Source organism: Phyllopteryx taeniolatus, chromosome 4 (assembly GCF_024500385.1).
Source record: "Phyllopteryx taeniolatus isolate TA_2022b chromosome 4, UOR_Ptae_1.2, whole genome shotgun sequence".
In the NCBI taxonomy this organism is placed as follows: Eukaryota; Metazoa; Chordata; class Actinopteri; order Syngnathiformes; family Syngnathidae; genus Phyllopteryx; species Phyllopteryx taeniolatus.
In genome coordinates this window covers 19,026,056-19,039,454 of record NC_084505.1, presented here as the reverse complement: position 1 = coordinate 19,039,454, position 13,399 = coordinate 19,026,056, and the positions used below count along the sequence as shown (strand labels likewise).

General features: G+C 45.6%; 2 protein-coding genes across 2 annotated transcripts in view; one reads left to right on the top strand and one right to left on the bottom strand.

Annotated features, from left to right (window-relative positions):
* The window catches only part of LOC133476627 (rho-related GTP-binding protein RhoU-like), a 24,309-nt gene extending 17,441 nt beyond the window's left edge, over positions 1-6,868 (bottom strand). The window contains exons 1-2 of the mRNA XM_061770273.1: positions 6,740-6,868; positions 1,266-1,399 (exon numbers count right to left, since the gene is read on the bottom strand). The gene's annotated coding sequence lies outside the window, so the exon portion shown is untranslated. The remainder of the gene's footprint in view (positions 1-1,265; positions 1,400-6,739) is intronic.
* Positions 2,234-13,399, top strand: dla (deltaA). The gene is made up of 11 exons (XM_061770246.1): positions 2,234-2,654; positions 2,753-3,064; positions 3,899-3,959; positions 4,258-4,515; positions 6,622-6,682; positions 6,764-6,894; positions 8,326-8,495; positions 8,678-8,894; positions 10,127-10,904; positions 11,814-11,922; positions 12,524-13,399. The coding sequence occupies exons 1-11, from the start codon at positions 2,595-2,597 to the stop codon at positions 12,527-12,529; spliced, it is 2,163 nt and encodes a 720-aa protein (XP_061626230.1). The 5' UTR covers positions 2,234-2,594; the 3' UTR covers positions 12,530-13,399.

Genomic DNA, 13,399 nt, shown 5'->3' with positions numbered 1-13,399 from the left:
TCTGTCCGCGTCTGAAGGCGTGTCGTGGTCCTTCACTGAAGACCCCCTCGTGGCCCCCTTCTCACACGCACACACGCACACACACTGCATTCTCAATCAATGGCGATGAAAGCGCACAGAATGCATGAATGGTCACGCGCACACGCTCACACATAAAACACACTTTCACACTGACTCACTCGCAACCACACTTTAACATGCACACACACGCGCACACTCATGGACATATTCACGTTCACACTGACCCACACGCACCCACACACTCACACTTTCACTCTCGCTAATAAACACAATCACACGCGCACACGAGCACAGTTACAGAGGAACAGGAAGTAGAAGCGAGCCAATTTGGACCCCCCCCCCCCCCCCCCATCCGGGATGAGGACGACCCAACCTGTGACGTCACCTCAAAGAAACAAGCCTGCAGCGTGCGTGTGACGTCAGAAGTGACGCTCAAAACGCACCGCAGCAGAGACGCAAACATACTCCCACCTCCCTCCCCCAAACGTGCACGCGCCAGATGTGCGCTTGCTTGCGAGTGCAACGGGGTGGGGGGGAATGGGGGGCACGTGTGTTTCAGGGGGTTGTTGGGGGGGCGGCACAAGCAGGCAGACGCGCGTATGCTGTTGTTGAGAGAAGAGCAGGTGCGAGCTGAATTAGCATACAGCTGAGGGGGAGGGGGGTGTCCAAGTAGAGGCGGGGGGCTCCTCCTTGGCTTGCGCACACACAATGGCACAAGTTCACCCTCATGTTGCCCACGCGAGCTACACGCACACAAAGTACACACAACATACACACAGGCAGGCAGTCGTTGGTTTTGCTCCCAACTTTGCCAAGGAATGTTTTTCACCAAAAAGTAGGAAGAAGAGAAGGAGGAGGAGGAGGAGGATGAAGATGAGGGGGTGAAAACAATTAGGCAAGCTCACATTTTGTCTGCCAAAATTGTGTGTGTATGTGTGTGTGTCCCTTTTCAGGCGAGAAACTTATTTTGGGAAGTTTGAAGGCAACAAAAGGAAAAAAAAGTCACTTGTAATCTGTTTGGGAAGTTTTGAAAGTTCTCGAGTCCACCAAAATCTAAAAAAATAAGTATATTTTAAAATATTTCATCCAGGGGCCATGTTGTTGCTGGAGGAGAAAGAAGGCAACACAAGGAAACAAACAAGTCACATGTCGGCTGTTTGGGAAGTTTGGCAGATCTCAACTCCAAAAGCTCCTTTAAAGTAAAATATAAAAAAAAAAAAGAATAAAAGTTGTATTTTCCATACCTCTTCACCAACGTGAAACCATCTTGTTGCTGGACGAAGATAGGAAGTTTGAAGGCAACAAAAGGAAAAAAAACAAAAAATTGTCGTGTCAGCTGGTTGGGAAGTTTGGAAGGCCTCGTCAACACCACAAACTCCTAAGAAGTAAAAGCAAAAAAAAAAACATATTTTACATCTTTCATCATGCAGCCATGTTGCTGCTTGAGGATGAGATGTTTGAAGGCAACAAAAGGAAACTGACGAGTCACATGTCTGCTGTTTGGAAGTTACCATCAACACCACAAGTGCCTCTAAAATAAAAAATGAAATTCAAAACATTTTTTGCCATATTTTTCATCAAGCATCCATTAATGGTTGTTGATGGAGGAGGATGAAAAGTTTGAAGGCAACACAAGAAAACTACACAGTCACTTGGGAATTCCGGTAGTTCTCATCAACACCACAAGCTTTTCAAAAGTAAAAAAAAAATTACAAAAAGTATTTCACATCTATCATTACGCAGCCACGTTGTTGCTGCTGGAGTGGGATGGGAAGTTTGAAGGCAACAAAAGGAAACATGGCAATTGTTAAGGAAGTTTGGAATTTCTTATCAACAACAACAAGAGCTCCTACAAAGTTCCATATTTGACACTTTCACCATGCAGCCACGTTGTTGCTGCCGCAACATGAGAAGTTTGAAGGCAACAAAAGGAGACAAAAGAGTCACGTGTCAGCTATTTGGAAGTCACCACCTCCCCCTAAAACATAAAAAAAAAAAAGTTTCATATTTCAGATCATCCCAGCTACATGCTGCCATACAAGTTGCCGCTGGAGGACGGCGAGCGAGGAGGCTCCTGCCTGGCGTAGTGGGGAGCGCGCGTGACGGCCAGATTGGGGGGGGGGAAGACCAGGAGGAGGAGGAAGAGGAGGAGGGGGGCCACATTTGCATGTTATTAGCATAGCATGTATATAACCGGCTGCAGGCGGCCTGCGCTTAACACAAGAAGAAGAAGAAGAAGAAGGAGAAGGAGAAGGAGGAGGAGGAGGACGCGAGGACAGCAAAGAAAGGAAAACATGTTGCGCTCAAGAAAGGAAGACCACATTTGTTTGGGATTATAACGCTACTGGACCACGTTTTCTGTAGATTATCATTTATTTATTTTTGTTGTTGTTGTTAGAATCTCCCAACTCACACGGGAGAAAGTTTTGGGATTTTACTCTCTTGCTCTGTGCTTTTTTTTCGCCCCCCCCCCTCTACCAGCTGCACATGCGTGGTGGTGCTTTGTGACCTGCTCCATGCATCTTCCTCCTGGGCTCGTTTAAACTATTTATTTATTTATTTTTTATTTATTTATGATGTATTTATTGAAGGTGCTGCTGGGCGTGGCGGTGCTGGCCATGTTGTTGTGTCAGGTAAGACGCACTTGAACGAATCTCATATTTGTATTGTTTTTTTTTTAAAGTTGCTAAAAAGTCACTTCTTTTCGATGCGGTGCTGCGCATGCGCACAGGGCTTGTGCTCGGGCGTGTTCGAGCTGCGCCTGCAGGAGTTCCTCAACAAGAAGGGCGCGCAGGGCAACAAGAACTGCTGCGGCGGGGGGTCCTCGTCGTCCTCGTCGTCATCTGCGCAGCAGTGCGCCTGCCAGACCTTCTTCCGGGTGTGCCTGAAGCACTACCAGCCCAACGCGTCGCCCGAACCGCCGTGCACCTACGGCGGCGCCGTGACGCCCGTGCTGGGCGCCAACTCCTTCCAGGTGCCCGACATCATCCCGGAAAGCTCCTTTAGCAACCCCATAAGGATCAACTTCGGGTTCACTTGGCCGGTAAGCAAGCGGGAGGATGGAGGGGCAAATGTGGGGCGCGCCCCTCTGTCTTCAAGTTAACACGTAGGGTGGGGGCACCTGTCCGGTTGCACGTGATTCAAATGTGGGTAAATGACGTCATTTTGCCCTCTTTTCCTTGAAAATAATCCAATAATATATGTTAGTTGAACACATTTGAATCACGTACAACTAACACGTTCGAATGAAGTCATTTGAAAGGACTCTCTTTAAAGTCAAATCTAGCCATCGAGTCTGCTGTTGTTGCCTTCAGAAACAATCTGATATCAGTTTTGGCTCACAGAACAACTGATCAACTGATTCATTCTCTCACTCCCCCCCCCCCCCCCCCCCCCCCCCCCCCATTTCAAATGTCCTTAAATGATCTGTCTCTTCATCCATTGATCTTGATGTTTCATTCAAAAACAATCTGAAATCCCACCTGCCCTCACAAAACAACTGATTCATTTGTTCTAAATGCCCTTAAATAATCTATACATCCATCTGTCTATCCACTTTTCTATCGACTCTGGTGTTGCCTGCAGAAACAATTGAAAATCACAGTTTACGCCACAAAACAACTATTAATTTGTTCCCATCCATCTATCCAACCATCCAATTTAGTGTTGCCTACAAAAAAAAAACCATCTGAAGTCTGGTTAATTTGTTCCAAATGTCCTTAAATGTTCTATCTGGACCAACTTGGGTTTCTCTTGGTCGGCAAGCGAGTGGATGGAATGAGAGTGAGGGTGGAGGGGCAGTTTGTGGGCTGCCCCTTCAGGGCTTGACGTTATGACATGGTTGCGGTGCACCTCACCAAGCCACTTGTCTCCTCAGGGGACCTTCTCGCTCATCATCGAGGCACTGCACACTAACTCCAAAGACGACTTGTCCACAGGTAACCCCCCCCCCCCCCCCCCCTTCAACCCACCATCAAGGTTATCATTAGTTTGACTTTTTATTGCATTTGACTTAAATAAAAATCGTACCAAAAACAAATAGTTCAAAAGTAAAAGCACGTTTAACTTAAGAAGTTAAACACAACTGAACTGTACATGGGCATTGATTCTTTCACGTACCACTAGAGGGAGCCCACGTGCCACTAGTGGCATTTGAGAATCCCTGAACTGTCAGGACACATGAACACCCATCCACAAATGACATCTCCAAACTCGGTCGTCTACCTCCTCCCCCAGAGAACCCGGAGCGCGTGATCAGCACCATAAGCACGCAGCGCCACTTGACGGTGGGCGAGGATTGGTCGCAGGACCTGCACACGGCCGGCCGCACGGAGCTCAAGTACGCGTATCGCTTCGTGTGCGATGAGCACTACTACGGCGACGGATGCTCCGTTTTCTGCCGGCCCCGCGACGACGCCTTCGGCCACTTTACGTGCGGCGAGCGCGGCGAGATCGTGTGCGACGCCGGATGGAAAGGGCAATATTGCACCGAGCGTGAGTACACAGACACGCCCACACCCTAAAAAAAAAAAAAGACCCCCCTAATAAGTATCTGGTGGGAGTGTGTTTAAGTCTTTTTACAGGGGAAGGCGCTGTGCACTTATATTTTATTAAAACGTACTGTATTTACACGTTGTCTGTTGATTGGCGGATGGATGGACACTAATGATAAAAAAAAAAAAAATACGAAAAAAACAAAGTGGGGAAAAATACAAAGAAAGAACAACATGAAAATGGTAAAAATATGAAAATGGTAAATAGTCGTTGCTTTGAAAAAGTGTAAACTAATAGACAAACATGAACATTTTAAAACTTTTTTTCTTTGAAAGATGAAACAATTTACTGATTAAAACAATGAGGACAAATAACAGTGGGGCTGCAAAAGAAACGTGCAAAAAGTAAAAAAAATAGAAAAAAATGTTGAAATGAAAATCATAAATAGTTGTCGCTGAGAAGAACTGTAAACAACATGACAAACGGGGAAAAAATGCAAAAAAAATTTAAACCAAAGATGAAATCTTTTAATTTACTTATATGATTACAAAAAGATTAAAAACAAAAATAGCAATGAAGTTGTAAAAAAAAAATGTTAAAAAGAGAGTATGAAAACTAATAGATGAGAAGTGACAAGTGGAAAAAAACATGAAAGTGGTAAATACTGTTGCTGACTAGTGGAGAAAAAAATTGAACATAATAGCAAAAAAAAAAACAAAACGTGAAAACATTTTCATGTTACTTTTATTGTACTACATCCTATATTATATAATACTCATACCTTACTCGTGTTAAATACTAAATATGGTACAATTATGCTATAGTATTTGTACAATTCGGGCAAAGTATAATAATATTGACAGTGATATATAATGATACAATGATGACTTGTAATACACGCAATATGTACAGTGTAGCAGTGTTGATTTGTATATTTGAGCTGTGGAGTTGTCTACTTACACGTTGTTCAAATCCTAATGGGGTGGAAATTTACAATATTAAAAAACATGATTAGGAAAGTGCACAGTGACTTTCCCAACAGCCTATCACGTGACTGGCAATTTTAAACATAAAAAGTGCTTTCAAAGTTATTATTGTAACAAGGATGTGCCTTGGAGGGGAAGTTTTTTTTTTTTGTGAGCCCCCCCCCCCCATCCCGCCAAGTGTGGCACACTTGATTTATTCCAAGGAAAGTTTTGGGGTGAATAATGTCACGCGTGCCATAAATTGACATCCATGCCTCGTGATTGGCTGCCGCCGGTGGTGATTTGGGGTTGGTGGTGGTGGGGGTCATCATTGTTTGAAGTGGGCAGCTGCCGGCAGCTCTCAGACAATGGGGCAGCTGTCACACGCTGGCAACACACTCGCCAGCTGTCCGCTCTTATCTGGGACCACCAGTTTGTGCGTATGTGCGCGCGTGTGTGTGTGTGTGTGGGGGGGGGGGGGACGCAGGGTGAATAAAAGAGTTTTGAACCGCAGCTAAGAAGAAAAAAAGACAGTGGCTGGGGGGCTGGGTCAAGAAGGATGAGGGGTGGGGCCAGAGTGAGAGCGCGTGCTCATAAACACACACAGACACTAAATGAACACACACACACACACGAATACACAAACACAGAAATTTGCAAACATATACAAATATACACACACACTAACAAACAAACATACGCAACCACGACAGACAGTAACTCTCAAACAACACACACATTCTCAAACACAGAGACATGAACAAAGACAACACGCACAGACAAACAAAAACACATCAACTCACAAAAACAACATTCACTAACAAACACACACACAACAGACACATGAACAAACATTTAGACACAGACACACACGAACAAACGCATGCAAACAACCACACACTAAAACAAAAACACACACAAACCAAAGCACACAAACAAAAACCATCACACACTAACGAACACTCCAAACATACTTAAACAAACAGACACACAAACACATGCGAACAGACAAGCAGAAAAAAGGTGGGTTGCAAATATTCCCATCAGGCAGATGTTGCCCCCCCCCCCCCCCCCCCCCCCTTACAATCAGCCTCTGTCTTTAAAAAATGTATTTTCCCCCCTTTTTTTTTTTTTTTTTTAGCAATCTGCCTGCCAGGCTGCGACGACGAGCACGGCTTCTGCGAGAAACCCGGCGAGTGCAAGTAAGTTCTTCCTCAGTGGGGTGGGAGCGGGGGCTAATATGGGTCACACGGTCTGACCTCTGTCCTCTGATTGGTCCACAGGTGCCGGGTGGGCTTCAAGGGGCGCTACTGCGACGAGTGCATCAGATACCCGGGCTGCCTCCATGGGACGTGCCAGCAGCCCTGGCAGTGCAACTGTCAGGAGGGTTGGGGGGGCCTCTTCTGCAACCAAGGTGGGCACCACACCTGTGGGAGGGTGGGGCGGACACATAAACATACCATTTATTGTTACAAACTCACAAAATCTACAGCCTCAGGCTGTTAAGTGCATCCAAAAGCAACATGGAAAAAATAGATGAAACATACATGGTGATTTGCTTTGACTCAATATCGCCACCACTGGTTACTTGTGGTACTGCAGAATTTCATCTGTGAGCTGTGAAAGGCTAAAGGAAGTCCTAAATAAAAGGAAATGGCTACTTGCGAAAAAATTATAAATGATTGTTGTAAAGTGGGCAGCACGCTGTGCAACTGGTTAGCACATCTGCTTCACAGTTCTGAGGACCCGGGTTCAAATCCGGCCTCGGATTACCTTTACTACTAGTGCCAAAAAATGTAAGTCATCAATTACTTTTTGAAAATAGGACTTTAAACATAGCTGTTTCAGCATGGGCGGCACGGTGTACAACTGGTTATCACATCTGCTTCACAGTTCTGAGGACCCGGGTTCAAATCCCTAACCCTAACCCTCGCCAGTGTGGAGTTTGCACGTTTTCCCCGTGCCTGCGTGGGTTTCCGCGTGGTACTCCGGCTTCCTCCCACATCCCAAAAACGTGCAAGGTAGCTTAATTGAAGACTCTAAATTGCCCGTAGGTGCGAAGGGTTGTTTGTTAATATGTGCCCTGCAATTGGCTGGCGACCAGTTCAGGGTGTGCCCCGCCTCCCGCCCGAAGATAGCTGGGATAGGCTCCAGCAGGCCTGCGACCCTAGTGAGGCTCAGCGGTACAGAAAATGGATAAATGTTGTTAGCTTCAACTCACGGCTACTTACAAAAAATATAAACGATTAGCTTCGACTCGACTCGAATTAACATAGTTGAACTTGAAACAGCCTCAGAAGTGTTTATCCAACTAGTAACCCTTCACATTAATTGGTACCCAAGAAGTAGCTCTTCGTTTCAGAAAGGTTGGTGTAGCTTATTTGGTTTTGTTTCACCATCAAACAATACCAAATAAACAACAGTAATCAATTAATGAACAGTAACTGCAAATGAAGTTAGCAATAAACTTTATGCAAAATATATTTGTATCCAACTATTAGAGTAATAATTGAAATAATCAATTCTAAAACTATTCAATAGTGACAGCCCCAGATGAAACTGACTCACGGCTCGTTTTGGCTCGCCATGAAAGAATAATAAGAAAAAAAGAAACATTAAAATACTGCCCCCACGGGTTTGTGCAGGTACTGCAATCATTAGCCTGTATCTGTAAACTAACTATGAACCTAAACTGGATGCTTGGTCACCAATGTTACAGCTGTGGTGTTTGGGGTGGGCAGTTGTTGGGAGCACAAAAAAAATGGTCAAGTCGGTCCAGTATGCGCAAACATTCCGGGCCAGGGGGGGGGCTAATCCACATGTGCGTGTCATGTGTCCCTCGCAGACCTGAACTACTGCACGCACCACAAGCCGTGCATGAATGGAGCCACTTGTAGCAACACGGGCCAGGGGAGCTACACCTGCTCCTGCAGGCCCGGCTTCACAGGCGCCAGCTGCGAGCTCCAAGTCAACGAATGCGCTGGGAACCCCTGCCGCAACGGCGGCAGCTGCACTGTAAGGCCATCTTCGGATTCACGCCCAATGGACACATGCCATGCACAAACACAGGCGAACAATTACATGCGCGCGCAAACACGCACACTCAAATAATAACACAAACCGAGAGAAACACAAACATTCAAACAAAAACAGAGAAACGGCAGCCAATAACGCCGCAGTCTCCTTCCCCCCGTCAGGACTTGGAGAACACGTACAGGTGCGAATGCCCTCACGGTTTCTACGGCAACAACTGCGAGCTGAGCGCCATGACGTGTGCCGACGCGCCGTGCTCCAATGGCGGCCGCTGCAGCGACAACCCCGACGGCGGCTATTTCTGCCAGTGCCCGACCGGATACGCCGGCTTCACCTGCGAGAAGAAGATCGACCACTGCACCTCCGGGCCTTGCTCCAACGGTGAGGGCAAAAGTACTCTCCACCCAAATACTGGAGACATACAGATACCCGGTACTTGAGTACAAGCACTACAGATACTTGACCGCAAACGTTGAATGGAGGCGCCTGGTCTCTGGACGTTTCGTCTTTAACAACCAAGAAGAGTCCGGTTTTGTCAAAGTAAGGAGTCGAAAGTAAAGAAATCTGTTTTTTGGATTGACCAATCCGTCGAGCAGATTATCGGCATTTTGATGCATACTGGCATTTTTATTTTATTTTTTTAAATAAATTCAACAGCTGATAAGAGATCAATTTAAAACTGGGTAAACTTTAGGGAAACCTTTATTTTTGTCTAACATAACATTTCAGTGATGTAGAAATTTGGAAAACCTAGGGAGCTATTTATTTATTTTTATTATTATTATTTGTTTTCATTGAACTTTGTAATACATGCTGGTGAGACGGAGAGCTCCCTCTACGTTTTCTTATCATTTTAAAACAATTGTGTCTATTGTCTAAGATAAGAAGAAACCTTGAGCATGTTGCAAATCCCAAAAGCCATTTAATAAACAGATGCAGGCATTTAATTGAAAGATTGGAATTTGTATTGTTCAGAATTTTTTTTCGCATTTTTTTCAAACTGTTATTATTATTATTTTTTGTCTTGTGTTCGTTGTCACATTTCTGCGGGGCCAATTATGTATTACTCGTGCACTCACTGTAGTCGTCTCGCCACGCTGCAACTATCTGCACATCTGTTGTTGACCAATACTGGCCACTCGTGCCAGAGTAGCATCTGCCCCACTTGCACACTGACTGAGGAGTATCTGCAACATTTGCACAATCGACATTGGCCCAGATTATCGCGCTACTAGTCACTTTAAACTGCATACACTCCTTGAGGTCTCGGCGCCCGTTGCGCGATGGTCATCGCACCGGACTATTGCTATATTAGTCATTCGAACTGCTCTAAGTGCTAGAGGACTCTGCATCTTTTTGCACAATTGTCAAAAAATACCAATTCAAATGTCGGGATGGAGCTAAGTTTAGCCCGGGTTGTTAGCGGAAGATCCGGAGAGTCTTCATCGCATGTTTATGTTTTGACTTGCTTAACCCAAGTCAGGACTTCACTTATTTGAAATTTAGTGGAGATTCGAGTCGACTTATGGTTTTTTTGCGACAGTAACTTGGGACTTCGGCCCCACACGGCTGCCTTTTCAGACCGGTTCAAACCCTTTGGTTTGTGTTCTTAGGTGCTCGTTGCGTGGATCTGGTTAACTCATACCTGTGCCAGTGCCCGGACGGCTTCACGGGCATGAACTGCGACCACACCGGTGACGAGTGCTCCTCGTACCCCTGCCAGAACGGCGGCACCTGCCAGGACAGCGTCCACGGCTACACCTGCACCTGCCCGCCGGGCTACACGGGGCGCAACTGCAGCTCCCCCATCAGCCGCTGCGAGCACAACCCATGCCACAACGGCGCCACCTGCCACGAGAGGAACAACCGCTATGTCTGCGCCTGCGTCCCGGGTTATGGCGGACGCAACTGCCAGTTCTTGCTACCTGAGCACGCCGCCATCCGAGGCACCGAGGTGCCCTGGATGGCAGTGGGGTCCGGGGTGGCTCTGGTGCTCCTGCTTCTGGCGGGGTGTGCCGTGCTCGTCGGATTCTTCCGCTCCAAAGTCCAACGTGATGGCCCCGGGGAAGTGGGCGGCGAGCGCGAAACCATCAACAACCTGACCAATAACTGCCAACGTGGCGAGCGGGATAGCGTGGTGGTGCCAACTCCGGGAGTGAAAAACATCAACAAAAAGATGGACTTGTGCAGCGGGGGGGATCCCGATGAGGGGGCGGCACCGGGACGGCGGAGCTACAAGAGCAGGCCGCCGCCCGCCGACTACAACCTGGTGCGCGAAGTCAACCACGAGCAGGCGTCCAAAGACGCCATGTTGGAGGCGGCCTGCGAGGACAAGTGCCAATCCCTGGACTCGTTTGAGTTTGAGGAGAAACACAGCAAACGCTTAAAATGGTAGGAAAGCTCCAGCCCCTGTCAGTAACATGGGCGGGAGCGGGCCCAGCCCAGGGTTCCTACGTAACGATGGACAAGTATGGAATTTGATTTTTAAAGATTTTCAGAAAAGTGCCTATTTCACTGCCCTGGAGACTATTTGGCAACCAGATGGCGACTTGAGTCTCCGCTGGTTGCAGAGAAATCCTCGCGACGTCTTCTGGAGACTAGCCGAGTCATCAAGGACTTGCAGTAAATTCAATTCCTTTTAGAGACTTTTTTTTTTTCCCCCCAAGTCTAAATCTGGTCTCTGAGATATCTCGGCGACGTCTCCGGGGCGAATAGTCTCCACGAGACATCGCGCTGGGGAGAGCGCAAGCAATATTTGGTCTCCTGAGTCAGTCGCGGCAATGTCTCCACCAGTGAAAGGAAAACATTTGTGAAAGGAAAACCATTTATGTTTCCAAGAGCTGCAAACCACTGGAGTCTTTTTGGTTGTCCAAGACGTTTCACCTTTAACCCAAAAAGGCTTCTTCAGTTCTAAATTGGAGTTGTTTTTTTTTAAACATTTAAAATGTAGAATTTAAGACACATTTTGGATTAAAGGCGAAACATCTTCAACAACCATGAAGAGTCCAGTTGCCTCCATTCACTTTTTCCGGATTACGATGACCTGGATGACTGACAACCTCCACGGACCCATTTACTAGAAAAATCTCAAATTGCTGCATTTTTCTCTCTTTTTTCAAACTGAGAAGTCTGAAAAAAGGTATTGAATTATTCCATTTCAAATGTGTAGGAAACCTGTACAGACTTGTAAATTCATCAAATCTAAGTCCATACTTGTGTCGGAACCCTGCAAACATAACATTGATACAGTCATGGCTAAAGTTCAAAGTTATTTTTTTTTCCCTCTCTCTTCCCCAACAGTGACCCGTCAGAAAAGAATAGCCCAGAAACGTCTGCATGTGCGGACAACAAGTACAAATCTGTGTTTGTCATGTCGGAGGAGAAGGACGAATGTATAATTGCAACTGAGGTGAGTTCTTCTAGTTGAAGTTCTTCTAGTAGCTATGCTTCCACTCCATGAAACACTGATGTGAAGCAGTTGTCAGACCGTTCTTATTGTCCAGTGATTGACCGGAAAGTCAAGTTTTCACCGCTTTTTCCGGGAACTGCTTCACATCTGCATTGCATGGAGTCGAAACAAAGCTAAACAAAGCTAACACAGATGTGAAGTCATTGGAGGGAAATGATAGCAATGCAAAATCGTCAATTATTTTTCACTTAAGCACATTAGCGTCATATCTATGTTGCATGGAGTCCACCAACTTCTGCCACAACTATTGGGACTACATTTCCCAATTCTTTAGATAGCGTCACTTTGACTCCACGCAACACCGATGTGAAACAGAGCGACTGCAACCAACAACAACTGCTTCACATCTGTGTCAAAAGCAACTTGCGGCAGCTGTGAATTATTCCAGCCCCTTGAACTACTTTTCACAATTCTCCCCAATAGCTTAGCCTTGACTCAGCAACTTAGATGTGAAGCACTTCTGAGAAATGACAATTCTGCAGCTGTTTAAAAAAACAAACAAATAATAATAATAATTCCCTAACGCCGGTGTATCTTGCAGGTGTAAAGGGGCCGGCGACGGGCTCGCTCATTTTGCTGTATGGGAGAATTTTTATGCTCCTGGATGAGATGCTGCTCTAAGCTCGCTGCTGCTGAGACCTTTGACTGATATTCAGACTGAGCTGGTTCTCGACTGGAAACTTTGGTGGCCTGCGGGATCGGAACTGGCGGGGTCATGTAAGGGGGAAAAAATGTCAAGTTTACGGTTAAACGTGAACGGCCACTTAGCTTTCTGTTCTGCCTCTTTGTCTGGCATTGGGGGGTACAAATGAAGAAAAATATGAAATGGAAGGTATGAGAAATGATGAAAAAAAAAAAAAAAAACAGGCACCAATATAGGATTTTTGTGGTTGTTTTTTTTGTTGTTTTGCTGTTGCAACATTTGCACCCAGGCCTTTTTCTCGAACCCAGGAACCGCATCAAACGGGGGATGTTTGGCCATACTGGCCTCTTCGTAAAAAAAACAAGAGTGGTCGCTCTATGAACTTTGAACTTTTTTTGCCCTTCAAACTTCCAGTGACAAAAGTATTGTTGTCCTCTTCTTCCTCCGAACGCTTTCTCACGCAGATTGTCCTTTTTGTAACATATAGAGAAAAAGAACAAGAAAAAGTTATGATTTAATTTAAGTTAATTTAAGCATTTTGTGTTATTCTTATTTTGTATTGTATATTTGTGCTTGTTTGTCAGGATTATTTAAATTGCTTTCTTTTAACGGATAACGATATTTGCAAAGGCACTTCAGGTCAATGGGAAACAAAAAAAAAAAAAAAGTTATTTAAGAGGGATTGTGCTGTACATTGTATTTTTCTGCTCTTTATCAATGAAGGAATTAGCCAAGACTATTTTTCCAAATAAAAAAAAAAAGATGCTAAACGTC